The sequence below is a fragment of the Tauraco erythrolophus genome, chromosome 6, assembly GCF_009769465.1.
Source record: "Tauraco erythrolophus isolate bTauEry1 chromosome 6, bTauEry1.pri, whole genome shotgun sequence".
Lineage (NCBI taxonomy): Eukaryota > Metazoa > Chordata > Aves > Musophagiformes > Musophagidae > Tauraco > Tauraco erythrolophus.
The window spans coordinates 68094138-68109517 of record NC_141470.1 but is presented as its reverse complement, the minus strand read 5'-3'; the positions used below and the strand labels follow the sequence as shown (position 1 = coordinate 68109517).

At 37.8% G+C, this 15380-nt stretch overlaps 1 protein-coding gene across 4 annotated transcripts in view; it reads left to right on the top strand.

Annotated features, from left to right (window-relative positions):
* ARID4A (AT-rich interaction domain 4A) overlaps positions 1–15044 on the top strand; it is a 52128-nt gene extending 37084 nt beyond the window's left edge. The window contains exons 15-25 of one of the 4 annotated variants that reach the window (XM_086612688.1): positions 1475–1703; positions 3994–4244; positions 6101–6298; positions 7490–7574; positions 7765–7897; positions 8188–8250; positions 9301–10431; positions 10611–10715; positions 12049–12264; positions 12488–12634; positions 13120–15044. In XM_086612688.1, the coding sequence (XP_086468814.1) occupies positions 1475–1703; positions 3994–4244; positions 6101–6298; positions 7490–7574; positions 7765–7897; positions 8188–8250; positions 9301–10431; positions 10611–10715; positions 12049–12264; positions 12488–12634; positions 13120–13223 (2662 nt within the window). In that variant the 3' untranslated portion in view covers positions 13224–15044. Of the gene's footprint in view, positions 1–1474; positions 1704–3993; positions 4245–6100; positions 6299–7489; positions 7575–7764; positions 7967–8187; positions 8251–9300; positions 10432–10610; positions 10716–12048; positions 12265–12487; positions 12635–13119 lie in introns of all 4 variants that reach the window. The other 3 variants (XM_086612686.1, XM_086612689.1, XM_086612687.1) reach the window with 3 other exon arrangements.
* The last annotated feature ends 336 nt before the right edge of the window (positions 15045–15380 follow it).

Genomic DNA, 15380 nt, shown 5'->3' with positions numbered 1-15380 from the left:
AATGGTGAAAACATTTTTCACTTTTTTTTTTAGTAGCATGTACAATATTCAAGCACTTTTTGATAGTTTAGTGAAGCAGTAGTTGACACTCTTCCGTTAATGAACAGTTCTGAGCATTTTCCAGTGCCGAGGATTGAAACGGTGGAGGTAAGGAGGGAGTGCTCAGAGCTGTGTAAGTTCCTGTTGCTCTAGTACATCAGAATTCTGCTCGCTTTCTTATCAAGAAGCGTTCACTTTCAGCATGTGATGCTGCCATTTCAGAGTACAACAATGAAATTTATTATAAAAAGCTTTGGCAAATTCAACTTTGCAATTTATGGTGATTAACAAGAATGGACTCTGTCCGCAGTCTGTAGATTCTGCATGCAGTGAGGAGGATTTTGTACCAGTTTCTTCAACTTCCTGAAGAACGTTGAGAGAGATAGATGTGTTTCAGATTGCGTATTTAAATATCATCTTTGCAGAATCTGTAGAACAATGGCTTTAGGGCATAACTGTGTACATTGCTATGGTGGATGTGACAGTATTAAGTAGTAAAATCACTGCTTGTAATAAAAAAATGCATTAATCTTTTTATTCTGACCCCTGGTTTTCAGTTGTGTTTTAACTTTGAAATGGAAACCTTTTAGGAATGACACTTTGCAAGCTCATTTTCTAAATAAAAATTATTTTTATTATTTATCCTCCTGGAAGTTTGACAAGAAACAATTGGGCTTTTTGAGTAAAAGGGAAGAATGAGGTTCTCTTGACTCGAACCTAAGGAAATTTGGCTGATTGAATAGGGATGACTAATGACTCAACTCATGTTAATGTTGATGAAGATGAAAGTATTCAGACCATCTTCAGTGGGATTTGAACTGTGCACATATTTAAGGTCTGTATTTTACAGAGAAGAGTATTTATCATAAAAAGTAATTGGTAAATATGTACTAGGTTGCTGTTAAAGTGGAAATAATTATGTCGTATGGACACATGACAGTATGTTGTAACTTGCGTATCTATTCTTTGAGGAATAAGCTAGTTCATATTTCTTTCACCTATAACTGGATTAGAGTGTGCACACAGTTACCAGAGAACGAGTGGATGCCTGACAACTTGTTACCGTGTGGCAACTTGTTTGTGTGCCCATATTCTAATACTAGGCTGATTTTAGCTGTTGTTTTGTATTTTCAAAACAGCATACGTGTTCTTAGGCTTTACTGTTAGGAGTTCTTAATTGGATGGGGATGAAGTTAAATTTGTGGGAAGCACTTGTGTGTATTCTTTCTCATCGCTTGACTTGCGTGTATTGTTTCATTTCAAAATCTTCTCTGGCTTTTTGGTTTTTGTTTGTGTTTGTTTTGTTGTTTTGTTTTGTTTTTTTCCTAAAGTTACTGCTCCTCTTGCTTTTCTGCGAGCAGGGAAATAGGTTTTATGCGCTTCAATAAAAAGAAAATAAAACATGAAATATAAATGAAACTGTGTGTATCTATAGGTATCTTTATGGTTTTGAAGAGTACTGCCGTTCTGCAAACATTCAGTTTAGGACCATCCACCACAATGAACCAAAAGTAGTAGAAGACATACAGAAACACGTGGAACCAATGGAGGAAAGTGTAAAAGAGGAACAAAAAATGCCCCCAACAGAAGTTAAAAAAGAAGTGGAAGAAAGTTATTCCAGCAGTGAAAGTGAAAAAGAAGAAATAGAACTAAGATCCCCAAGGGTAAGTGGTTTGAGCTGGTGTCTGTTGAGTACTGAACAAACCCCCGTTGTGTGGTGGACAGTGCACACAATGAGTTTTCCCTTGTGGCGTGGTTGTGTGTTTGAACTGGCGCACTTGTACAGCGTAGGACAGGGTTCTGTGAACGCAGAGTTGGGGTTAACTGTTAATTATGTTCTACCTGTGAGTAGAATCCGTTTTGGTTATTTCTTCATGTTTCAAACCATCCATGGGATTGGCTCAGGCTGTGTTGGATGTCAGACATGTTTCGATTCAGGGATGGCTTGAGAGCTCCGGAGAGCTGTGTATCATCATTTAGTGGCTGAGGGAGCTAGGACTGTTTAGTCTGGAGAAGAGGAGGCTCGGGGGGACCTTATTGCTCTCTACAGTTACCTGAAAGGAAGTTGCAGGGAGATGGGGATCGGTCTCTTCTCCCACATTGTGAATGACAGGATGAGAGGGAATGGCCTCAAGTTACGCCAGGGCAAATTTAGGTTAGATATCAGGAAGAATTTCTTTCCAGAGAGGGTTGTGAAGTATTGGAACAGGCTGCCCAGGGAGGTGGTGGAGTCCCCATCCCTGGAGGTGTTTAAAAACCATGTGGATTTGGTGTTGAGGAACATGGTTTAGGGACCCTGACAGTGCAGGGTGAACGGTTGGACTCGATGATCTTGAAGGTCTCTTCCAACCAGATGATTCTATGATCAGAACAGTGAAACTCAGCAGGACAGTCTTGGTTGTGGGTGAGAATTTCCACAGGCACGTTGAATCTGGAGCTTTCCAGCAAGAAGCAGGAATATCAAGGGGCCACTACAGCTTTAAGAATCAAAGGAAGACCCATTTCTCTGAGTTGGTTTTTATCATAGCGTCTCTTCTTTTAATAAAAGAAACGCTGCAATTTTAAAGTATGTAGACAAAAGTAGGGGGAGGAACACGTCGTTTTTGTCTTTGTCTCTGAATGCTGTAGAGGTGAGGGTTATGTTAGTAGTTATGTAGATAAAACCAGTGACCCCTCAGCTGATGGATGCTGAACCTGATGGAGAATACAAGAATACTTTTAAGGTGTTTGAATATGACTGGTTTCATGCTCTGTAGTGCTCCTCTTAATTCTGTCAAAAGAACGTTTTGTGTTCCTTAATAGAGCATGATTACTGAAGGACAAGGAATTGCTACTTTTTAAATTGTTCAAGTTGTAAGGATTCTGTTCAACTAAAATACAATTCTATTAAAGTACATCTTGCAAACCAGCTTTTCAAGCAAGTATATGACCTTTAAACTAATAGATTAAAAGACATAGGGTAAACATAAGTTTAGATATGTTTTGATCTAACTGCGAGTGGTTTTTCCAGGCTGTGTCAGCCTTAATGAACTTCCTGGTGTGACACTAGCTTTATTGTTAGTTTGTTCATTTGTCTTTTGTTTTTGGAGAAAACTGGTGAGAGGATAAAGAAACAGAAGAATTTTTTGTCTTTTTTGATCATTGGCTGTTAATTTCTTAATAATTAAGTATTACTTGGTTATATATTTCATTACTTTATTAATCCAGTCACCAGCTATCTATTTATGAAATATTATGTTTCCAAAGTATTTACCATTATACTACCGTGAATGACTTATTATTGTGCCTTCATTAATGTCACCTTTGGATGGCCTCCAAATAATTAATCTTGCATTCATAGTGTATTTCAAATGTTCTGAATGCAAAGCAATGACCTTATACAAGAGACTTTTAAGAGTAAAGCGATAAACCTGTACTAGATCTCCAAGTTACCAGTTGCAGATAGTCCCAGACAGCAGTTGTCCGGTTGTTCAAAGTACCTTTTGAAAATGTGATACTTCAGGATTTTCTAAAGCTAAACAAATTTCTGTTCTGGGACATCAACAGGTGGCTGTCAGGATTGCAGCTGCTGAAAGGAAGATGCCTTCTCTCAATAGTCCTATACAGGCACTTTAGTATTAATTCTGTTGCTGTAGTTGAGCAAGGAATTTGGCCCTTTCCGTCTGGGCAACCGACCTTACAGGTCTAAATGAATGACCTGAAATCTACCAAAGTTAATCAGAAGCTCGTCCTCTTTATTTCAGACTAAGTAGAATGACTTTATTTTGCTTTTTACCTCTCTAACAAGACTTTAAGCTCTATTATGTTAAGATTTTAGAATATTTTGCTCTTTGGTGTTATCTCCAGCCTTTCTTCAATACAGGAATAGTATGTTTCACTTTCAGCTGAGATTTGGAGAGGCTACACAGAGAACAATTGTCAGGAGTCATTAAACTGGTTTTATTTCTGTTCTAGGGACGAAGACGACTTGCCCGTGATGCAACCCCTGCTAAAAAGGATGGTGAAGAGGATAAAACACAAGACAAATTAAAAGACAGTAACAAAGAAAACAAAGATATAGAGGAAGCACCTGAGAATGCAGAAAAGAAAGAAAATGAAACTCCACTAGGGAGAAAAAGCACACCAAAGCAAAAAGAGAAAAAAATTAAAAAACAGGAGGATTCTGATAAAGAGTCAGATGAAGAGGAAGAGAGGCAGAGGGAGAGGTAAACATTAACTTGTATCACCTTCTGACTAGTGTGTCTGTGTCACGATTGAGCCATACTCCAAGCAGGAGTATACACGGAGTCGGAGATCTGACCAACTGGAGCGTGGAAATCGGGGACCTAATGCAATCAGCCAGACAGGAAAGGGAAAATTTTATTGCAAGTTTGTAGAGTCTGCTGCACTTTACGGCAGCATCTTCTTCTGGCCGATGCCAGGCAATATTTTCACTTCCATTTTCTCGAAGGTCTTGCCAAGGTTGTGTTGGTTTTTTTGTCACACACTGGTACGTACAGACACCAAGCAGACCAGATTGCAGGTGTGCCAGGTGCTGTGTGGATGGTGAGCAACTGTTCAGGCAGCCTGTTCTGGGCAGTTGGAATGTAAATGGAGAAGTGAGCCCCTCTTCTGCCATGCTTTTGTTGATGTGTTCAGTGATGGCTGGTGAACCTACAACTTGCTCGTTTTTACTGTTACTTGCTGTGTTGTAGGCAGGCAGGCAGGGGAGCAGCTAATAAAGCAAAGGACAAGGAAAGAGGGAGTTTGAATGAAACTTAGAGGTAGGTTGAAGAGGAGAAGATGGAAAGACATGGAAGGGCAAAGGGAAAACAGCATCTGCAGACTAAGCTTGACAAGTTGAATTGGATTTATAGTCCTGGTTACAAACAAGGTCTGAGCAGGTGACTGATTTATGACCAGAGCAGACCTCCTCTTAGCTAACTTTGGCTGTGGTCAAGGACAGCGTCTTGCCTGTTAAAGGTGGCTTTGCCACCTTGTTTTTCTTGTCCATGTGCCTAAGTGCTGTGGACACAAGTTGATACTGAATAAAGCCTGTTAGGGGCATTGCATATTTTCTTCTAAAGAGCTTTGAGGACTGGGACGGATACACAGTTATTTTAAAGAAAGTGTCACTGTGCAGTCCATAAAAAAATAACGTTGCTGTGCGCCATAGCGTGCAGAAATGCCTTAAATAAAGGTACAGTGTGAACGTGCAGCAGGTTGCAGAGGTATTTCAGATGACGAAGGCATGACAGGTTTTTTTTTTTTAAGTAGCCCCGATGGTGCTTATCATCTTTCTCATAATTGTGTGCCCCAACAAGATTGTTCACCTCTCATTGAAGGCCAGCAAATATATTTCATAAAAAGTAAACCCATAGTCTTTTTCAGTGTTTGCTTGCTTTGTGACTTTTTAGTAGTTTAACTCTTACATTATGCTAAATTCACCCTAAAAGTAGGGAAAGGAGAAGTACAGGTAAAAATAGGTTGGACTGTAAGTCTGGAAAATATTAAGTAGAATAACCAAGACTTTAGTCTTGGTTAAACAGTGTTGTAATCAACTTTTTTTTTTTTTTTTTTTCAATTGGATGGTGTTTGTATCCATGAGAGGATCACTGTGGTGGCAATTCAGACTTACTGTGCACTGGTGGTGAACTGTAGCCTATTAAGCAAACTGTAGAAGAAAGAAATTTTTTTTTTTTAAATAGTTTGTCAAGTGTATTTTAAAAACCGAAGTTAGTTCTTACTGTCTTATTTAGGAGTCAAACACTGAGTAAACTTATTCCTCTTCTTGTATTATCAAAATACTCATTTTAGAAAAATCTTTAACCTTTGAGGTAGTTACACACCTAATAAATTGTGCTTAAAATAGAATTTTTCTGGATATTTTTGGCACTTACTCCTATTCTCGCTAAGCCCTGTTTTTTACTCAAAAAGCTAGCTTCGGAGGCAGTGCAGGATGCAGAAAATGAGAAAAAATTTTGTTGCAGCCTTTTTCTTTCGTAGTAGCTTGGCTACACTATTAAATGTTTAAACTTTGATTGTCATTAATTCTGGGCATTTCAAATACACTTTACTGCAGGGAAGAAATAGAGAACAAAGGAGAATCAGAAGGTGAAGAGGATGAGGAGGACGCAGAACGCTGCCTGACTGGAACCAAAGTCAAAGTAAAATATGGACGTGGAAAGACTCAGAAAATTTATGAAGCCAGTATTAAAAGCACAGAAATTGATGATGGAGAGGTTTTATATTTAGTTCATTACTATGGTTGGAATGTAAGGTGAGGAGAACAAATTGCCTTTCGTTTCTTTGTTTGTTATTTGCAAAAGGACTTTTGTTTTTAAGAAAAAAAGAGAAAGATAATTAGTGACTTGATAACAGGATCTGACTCTATTACATTTTTTAATGTTAATTTTGTTCATGGTATGACACTATCGCACTGAAATCTCAGAATATACTTGTATGTTTCCAAATTTCCATCCTGCTTAATGTGAGTAATCCTTGCTCCTCACAGGAGTATCCCTGTAATCTATTTTGCCAGCAAGTGTTAGCAGCATCAGACTTTTATTTAAAGGGGAGTCATTGATAATGGTGAAGGCATCTACAATGAAGTGTATCAAGCACTGAAATTTTGGCAACAAAATTTATTCTTGTATTCAGTGTTAACTGTGATTATAACAAATGGTTGTTACATGTAGAGGGTAGGAGAGTGCTAAGCAACAAAGAACGGCAGAAAAAAATTAATCAAATGCTTCTTTTGGCAGCCGTGCTTTATATTCAACACTGCTGTAGACATGGCTTTTTTCGTTGTTGTTAAGAGCATTGTGATTGCCTACATAAACAAAAGCGTAACAAAATCAATAATTTTTTAAAATACTACACTTCTGGTGTATAGCTTGAGATGTGCCAAGTCCATATTTTTCTAAGTAAACTAAGGAAATTTCTTTCTGTGGCTACGTTAAGTTTATGTGTGTTGGAGGTATCTCCCAAATATTTTCATGTATCCCTTTATCTCATAAATAACTCAGAAGGTTTTGAGGACCACTGATAGTATATTTATGCTTTTCAGAATCTCTTACGGTTCGTTGCTATAATTTGAAAACTTTTCCTTTAAGAAAAAAAAAAAGGAATCTTTTACTTCTGGCACATGGTGTGGTGAAAACTGACTTTTTGTATATCCTGTGAAATAATTGAGAAGCTTTATAGCTGACAGAGTCCTCTGACTTCCAGTGCTTTGCTAGCAAGAGACAGGGAAGTTTTCACCTCCATTCCCCTGTCTCATAAATTTTTTTTATGGGTTAGAAATGTAATTCATCTTGCTAATGCCAGATACTGCATGTGTTTGTAAAAACATGCTCTGATTTCCTACCTCTCCTTAATAAATGTTGTCTGTAATTCAGTCTTTTAAGCTTCATATTCCCAACAACTTCTTTATATGCAGTAGTAACAGCACGCTGTTATTTACTTTTAGATATGATGAATGGGTGAAAGCTGATCGGATTATCTGGCCTGTGGACAAAGGAGGACCAAAGAGAAAACAGAAGAAAAAAACAAAAGTAATGGTTATTTCAATAAGTTTCTTGTGGTACAATATTTACTACTATCACTGCTCCCTTTTTTTTTTTTTTTTTGAAGTTACTGAGTCCACAATCTAGTTTTTTAATAGAAGTATAGAGCAAAAGGAGAAGAGGTTGATGAACAGCAGTGAAACATATGAATAAAATTTCTCTTTTCTTTCCCCCTCAGAATAAAGAAGACAGTGAAAAGGATGAGAAGAAGGATGAGGAGAAACAAAAATCAAAGCGTGGGCGGCCACCTCTGAAATCTACTCTTCCATCAAACACGTCTTGCAGTTTATCCAAAACACCTAATAGTGAAGGTAAATCAGGAGCCAGAAGTGCACGGAACAACTTGTCAGATTCCTCACCATTACCAAATGGAACAGAAGGTACATCTGGTGCACTCGTGTTCTGGCATGGAAGTGCATGTAAACAGTGATGTAATGCAGTGCATTGATAAGAGAACTTCAGAGAACGCAGTGCTGTCAGCAGCTTTAAAGTCCTACTTAACCAGCCAGGGTACAAGCAATATAACAAAACAAATTTTTGGTGGAGGTTTAACGTTATAAAAAAAAAAAAAAAAAATTAATACTTTCAATTTTGATTTTAGCAACACCTCGCAGGCAGACGAGACGTAGCTCAGGAATGTTTGATTCTGATAGAGGATCAAACGGTGAGTGATCTCAGTCCTGTGTGTGCTTTCGAGGCTTTTTAGTACCTTTTTGAAAAGAGGTTTGATTTTTATTTTTTACCTTCCCTCCCTCCCGCCTTTTTGATTTTTTTCTCCCTGTGAATTTTATTGAGGAAGTAGCTGAGCTGACACTGCTGAGGAGCACAGTTTGCTCACAGAAGAGCTACGGCATGGGAATGACTGTTCAAGTCATTCCATAGTCTTTAGCCAGAGCCTTTCACTCCTAATCTTAAACAGACCAAATCTAGTGGTATGATAGTCTTTATTGTGGTAATTAAGTCCTCAACCCCAGTACTACATCATCCAACAGGGTTGTTAATTATATACAAATGGCAGCAATATTTTGGGGATTTCTAAGCCTCTGTGAACAAGAACTGAAGTGAAATCACTGTCTCCTTTTAGTACAGGTCCCTGAATAATCTTCTGGTAACGTAACAATGCTTGCTCTGTATATGGTGTGTGACTCGTACAATAGTTTAGCAATTAAATGTCCATATTGTGGTGTGGAAGGGTTTGTTTTTTCGTTTTGTTTTGGTTTCTTTTTTCTGTTTGGGGGTGCATGGAGGGGAGGAGTCTTGTTTTTTGGTTTTGTAATGTCAGCCGGGGGAGGCAATATCCACAGGTAGATACCAGATCATGGGAATCTGTAAAACTATTTTTACTTCTTTGTTTATATTGACTTATTTGGGAAACAGTAGTAGTAGAATCATAGAATCATAGCATATCTCAATTTGGAAGGGACCCACAAGGATTGTTGAGTCCTACTCCCTGGTCCTTGCAGGACTACACAAATTAAATCATATGATGAAGAGCATCGTCCAGATGCTCCTTGAACTCTGATTTTGTAAAAAATTTGAGTAAAAATAAGAACAGTAAAATAAGTGTGTTGAATAACACAGGATGTTTTTTTTAAGTTTGAAATTGTTTATTGTAAGACGATGTTAATACTACAGATTACTGGGAAAAAAAAAGAAATTGTGCTGTAATTGATGATTTAGGGTGCTGTTTCCTTCTTTTAAAAATTTTTTGCAGAGTCTGGTTCATCTGACAGTGAAGCAGATGAGTCGTCTGAAAAGAATTTGAATGAAGAATTTTCTCCAGAAACTCCAGAACTGGAAAAAGGTGAAAAACTACATGATGAGAAGCTAGATGAAGAAAACCCAAAGATTCCTCATGCATTGAAAGAAAACGACAGGACTCAAGTGCAGCCATTAGAAACACTGAAACTGGAAGTTGAAGAAAGTGAACAGATTGTTCAGATTTTCGGAAATAAAACGGAACAAATAGAAGAAATCAAAAGAGAGGCTGAAAAATCACCTAAAGGAAAAGGGAGAAGGAGCAAGACAAAAGATCCCTGTTTAGAGAATGCAAAGATTTCACCAGGAAGCCAAGATGAGGTGGCAAATGAATCTCTTACAGAACCTGAAAGATTAGACTTGTCTTCCTTGGACTGTAAAGAGATTTCCAGCACTACTGAAAGTGAAACAGAACCTTCTACAAAAGATAAGAAGCTTTTGAAAAGGAAAACTTTGGAACAGGCATCCCCTGAGAAGAGAAATCGACGAGAGAGCGAGATGGAAGTGCCAAATATTGTCTCTGAAGAGAGGACCAATGAATGTACTGGAGCAGAGGAATGTAGAGGGCTGAATGCTGAAGAGTCCCTTAGAACTGAAAATGAGGAGATGCCATCCCTGGTGGCAGAATCAGTTCAGCACAGTCAAGAGCTGAGGAATGAGAACTTCGAACATCCATCCGAAGAAAACGAGAATGTTCCCTTAAAAGACGAGGATGACGCCATGCCTCAGATTGGTCCTGAAACTTTGCTCTGCCACGAAGTAGACTTGGATGACTTGGATGAAAAGGAGAAGAGCAGTAGTGAGGACACAATATCAGAAAAGCCAGACCCTAATGCTTCAAATTCAACTCTGTCTGCCTTAGCCCCTGCCGTCCAGTCCGGCTTTTCGGCGGCATCGCCTCTGACCCTGAGCCAGGACGAATCGCGCAGCATCAAGAGCGAAAGCGACATGACTATCGAAGTCGACAGCGTGGCAGAAGAGTCTCAAGAAGGTCTCTGTGAAAGCGAGTCTGCTAATGGCTTTGAAGCCAGCACGACATCAAGCAACTGTAGTATAGCTGTGCAAGAGAGAGAGGTGGGAGAGAAAGGTGAGCAGTGCCTTCTCTGCCGTAATGATTTTGGAAGTTGTCTTAAAGCCTGGTGTTACTTTGTGAAAAATGGCTGGTTTGTTTTGTCTTCTGATTTTAAATTCCTTTGGTGCTTATAAAAAAAAAAAAAAAGCAGAAATATTTGAGGCATCTTTTTTTTTTTTTATTATTATTATTAGGTCAGAAAAGACCCAGTGATAGCAATAGTGGAACGCTGGCAAAGAAGCAGAAGCGTACTCCAAAGCGAACAAGTGCTGCAGCCAAAAATGAGAAGAATGGAACAGGTACGTTCCTGGACGGGGAGAGGGGAAAGGTTATGCTGTCCTGTAAACATGTCTAAGGGCCCGCCGTTCTCACTGTAACCTGTTATTTCTGTTGGATGGGACTTCCTCGTCAGGGTTTTTCACAGAATCATAGAATGGTTTGGGTTGGAAGGGACCTCACAGATCATCCAGTTCCAACCCCCCTGCCATGGGCAGGGACACCCTCCACTACACCAGGTTGCTCACAGCCTCATCGTTATTCATGTGATTATTGGCTATTAATGACAGAGGACTTACTGGCTGCGTGGTGGCAGTGTTACTGGGAAATCTCTTGGCTATTTTTAATTACTTTGTTAGGAGAAACTTCTAATAACTGTGCATATGAGCAGTTACTAAATATTTACTGTTATGCTGATTTTTATAGATTGGGTTGGTTGTGAATTAGGGAGAGGGGAGTTTGAGCAGAAGCATCTCCTTTAAAGTCTTAGGATAGGTTTTTCTCATGGGAAAAAGCGCCTTTATGAAGTATGGAAAAAATGTTTGATGCTAAAGAGTAACTTTTCAGCAAAAAGAATGTGGTGTGCTTTTATCTTAAGTATGTGACTGGTTTTTAACTTGCTATAGAAATCTGGATTTTTGTGTTTCTGTAGCTCGTTTTTTGTGATCATTGTATTGAATGAGTCAATATATTTAGGCCCTGTGGCAGCATTGTTATAACTTTAAAATATCAAACTAAAATGCTAATTATCTGACATAGAATATTCAGACACGTTTAACATGCCTGTGTAAAACTTTGCAATTACTGTGTGAATCTAAAATATTTGCCCTACATCAGCTTAAAATTTTCTGTTAAAGCTTTTTTGCTTTTAGTCCCGTTTCAGAACTGTTCCTTTAGATGTGTAAAGCAATTTGGTAAATGTGCACAATCGTGTGCTACCTACCTATATCAATACAGTTTTAATCTTTAAAAAAGGGATTCTAGTGTCTGCTTTATACTAGAACCCCAAAAAGATGTGACCTTATTAGAGCACTGATTTTTTTTTTTTTTTTACTTTAATAAGCTTTTTTATTGATTCTTTAAAAAACATTTGACTGTTGTTTTTTAACTAACGGCTTAGTCAGCCCTTGACTTCTCCTGCATTAATGATCTTGAGAGTTGAGTGCATGTCGTGTCTGATAAAGTTGTACATTGAATCTGATACAGTATTTTTCCTGGTATGTGTTCTGGCATATTCTGAGCAAGAAGTTTATTCTTAATAATTTTTTCTGACTATACAATTTAAAAAATGTCAAGGTTTTTGTTGTTTTGTTTTTGTTTTATAAGATCCAGATAAACACATTTCTCTTACTGCAGGACAAAGTAGTGACAGTGAAGACCTTCCTGTCCTGGATAGTTCAAGTAAATGTACTCCTGTAAAACACATAAATGCGTCCAAACCACAGAAGATTTCTCGATCACCTGCAAGAGTGCTTTCACCTCACATCAAAGATGGAGAGAAGGATAAACACAAAGAGAAACACCACCACCAGAATGCTTCGCCTAGAGTATACAAATGGAGTTTTCAGCTCAGTAAGAATTCTTTAAGTGACTTGATTAAAGGGAATTTACAAGAAAATTTGTTCTGAAAGAAAAACCTGCAAATATTGTCATTCTAAATTAGGTATAGGCCTTCTATAACGTAGTTATGGAACTGTGTTCTTTCATGGTGCATCTTGTATAGTCTTAAGAATTGCATTCATTTGTTTAAAATCACCTCGATGAAGCTATTTTTTCTTTTCTTCCCACTTTTAAGATGAACTAGACAATATGAGCAGCACTGAAAGGATCTCCTTCTTGCAAGAAAAACTACAGGAAATACGGAAATACTACATGTCCTTGAAGTCAGAAGTAGCAACCATAGACAGGAGAAGAAAACGATTAAAAAAGAAAGACAGAGAAGGTAACTTTCCATTTTGCTTTATGCTTCCCATGAGAAGTTAATTTCCTTGGAAATACGTAACTCCAAGCAACTGGAGTTTAATTGACAGTATTTTTGAAAAATAAAAAGTGTTGTCATCTGTATGTAGACATATTTAAAAGTAATATTTATGGCTTCCCTGAACTTGAACCTAACAGAAACACTCACTGACTATTTTGTAACTGTGTATTAGAAACTTGGACTTGCCAGTGCAAGCTTGGTCTGAGTTCTCTCTCAGTGTAATGACTCATCTGACTTATCTTTTCAATTGGTCTGTGAGGCAGAAAAGGGTAAGGTTACTCATCTGGTTTATGTGAATATAGCAATGAAAGCAACGGACAAAAAAAATCTGTATCGCTTTTCTGTGACCTCTTTGAGGTCTTTTAAACAACCTAATAACGAAGGAAACCTTCATTCTGACATGTACTTTCATAATCTGATGCTGATCTGTTCTTCTGTATATTCAGTGTCACATACAGGAGCATCCATGTCATCTGCTTCATCAGACACTGGAATGAGTCCATCATCATCTTCTCCTCCACAAAACGTGCTTGCTGTAGAATGCAGGTGATACACGTTTCTCTGCCTTGCCAGCAACTCGCTGCCATGGACATAAATCCTGAAATTCAACCACAGAAAGCACTCAACTGGTTTGACATTGCCAAGTATATTCTGTACACACTTCCACTGCTGGACTGTACCTGTTCTCCCCTCCTGCCCTCTTCTTTTGTTTAATTTACTGTTGAGAGAACTTAAGCTCATTGGTAACTGAAGGTTTGTAGGCACAATGTGACATGCTTGTCATTGTGTTTGTTTTTGTTTCGTTTTGTTAATGCAGAGTAAGGGCACTTATCAAATTTGAAAAGTTATGTCCAATGAAGCATTCAGGTGTTCTAGGGAGATCTTAGAAAAGCAAGTGCACCAGGCAGACATCGGAGTATTATCCAAAAGAATTGAGTAACTGCTGCACTTCCACCGAGCTGTACCTTAACTCTTGGTGAGTAGTTCCTCTTTGTGGAAGCACTTGCTATACAGAACTGCCAAAGTACGTGTTCAGCAATGTGCCCAGTTTTAAAGGTGTAAATGGGACAAAATAAATTGTGAAAGGAAGTGTAGTTGACTGAAAACTACAGTTGTAATAAGTCTTCCACTTTTTATAGGATTTTTGAGCACACAATTATGCAAATATTTTAATGTTTATTAATGTTTACAGTGGAATTGTGAATAGGTTTTCAGTGGACTATCTTATCCCTTGACAAAAATATTTTGTCTTTTTTCTATGTAATTTCAGAGTTTTTATTTTGTTACAAAAAGACAAAAAATGAAATATATAACAACAATGAAATTATTTAACAAGATTTCTAAAGCTGAAATTTTTGTGTAAAATAAGGGTATCTTGCAACTTGTTAAATATATTTATTCAGACATTGGATGTTGTATTTTTATGTATTTTTTAAAATATTAATAAAATTGGAAAAAAAATAAATCTAGGTTAGTTCACTCTTTCGATTAAAACATCCTCAACAGTGGTGGCTCTTCAGGAGGTTTTACCCAGTAGCCATGCCTGTATTTCACATGGGTCTGTCTACGCATCCTCCGCAGCGTAGGTCTGTAAGCGGGCATCTGGATTCAACCATGACTTTATTTGGAAACTTTGGCAGTCCTAGTACTTAACATTGTTTTGAGGAACAAAATTTCTTGGGTTGCCCTTAAGACACTTTGTCACAAGTTCTTCTGTTTGCCGTACTGCCGAATGAATTTATATCTCCCAAAGTTGAGATGCAACAATAAAGTAAAGCAACTGTGTATGCTTTGTCTGTGGATTGTCCCACAGACAGATACAGTTTGTAAATAACTCTTCCAAAACCATGTATTTAAAACAGTTTGCATATACATTATGTATAAAAGTGATTTTTTTATCAATTTTTTTATTCATGTTTGTACATTGAAAGGGGTTCTTCACCCCTTTTTCTGTGTTTAATATGCTGTAGAGTAATAACATAGATGCTCTAGACTGTATATCAGGATATTCTGGTTCACACGGCAGAAAGAATGAAACACTAGTGATGGCGTAGCATTACTAAAATTGATGTTTCTTGAAATTTCATTTTACAACATTTGTCAACTTGTGATTCCAATTCCTTCCATTTTTGCAGAAAATTAAAGAAAAAGTACTCTTGTAAATGCACTTTTTCTGTCTTTTCTTAAGCAAAGCAGAACTATTTCAATGTAAGATAAATATGGAGCTCACTAGACAGCATTAATAAAGGCCATGTTTTAAACATAGGCTTTATATTCTATTTTTATTTAAGTCATTGTTCTTGTAAATGTCTGGACTGAACTAAATAGGAAAATTATTCTCCATAAACTGTTGTGAAGACTTTTTTTCAGAGCTAACTTTTACTGTTAATCTTACAATAGCTATGAATAAAAAGCAATACTCATTTAAAAGGAAATAACATGGGTCACATTTTCTCAGATTATCTTCCACGTTGAACGTTTGCAGAAGTCAATTTTTAAATTGGGTGAAATGACAGGATGAATGACATCCTGTGCAGATACCTACACTCTGCCTGCAGACTGTGTGAGATCCTAAACAGGCCCGTAGACACGCTCAGCGTGCACAGATGGTGGGTGAGCTCTTAACTTGGGCATGGACGTCCACAGTGTGCACACTGACGGCTTCTCCTTAAGAGTGTTTAAATACTGCGTGGAAGACTGAAGGTAT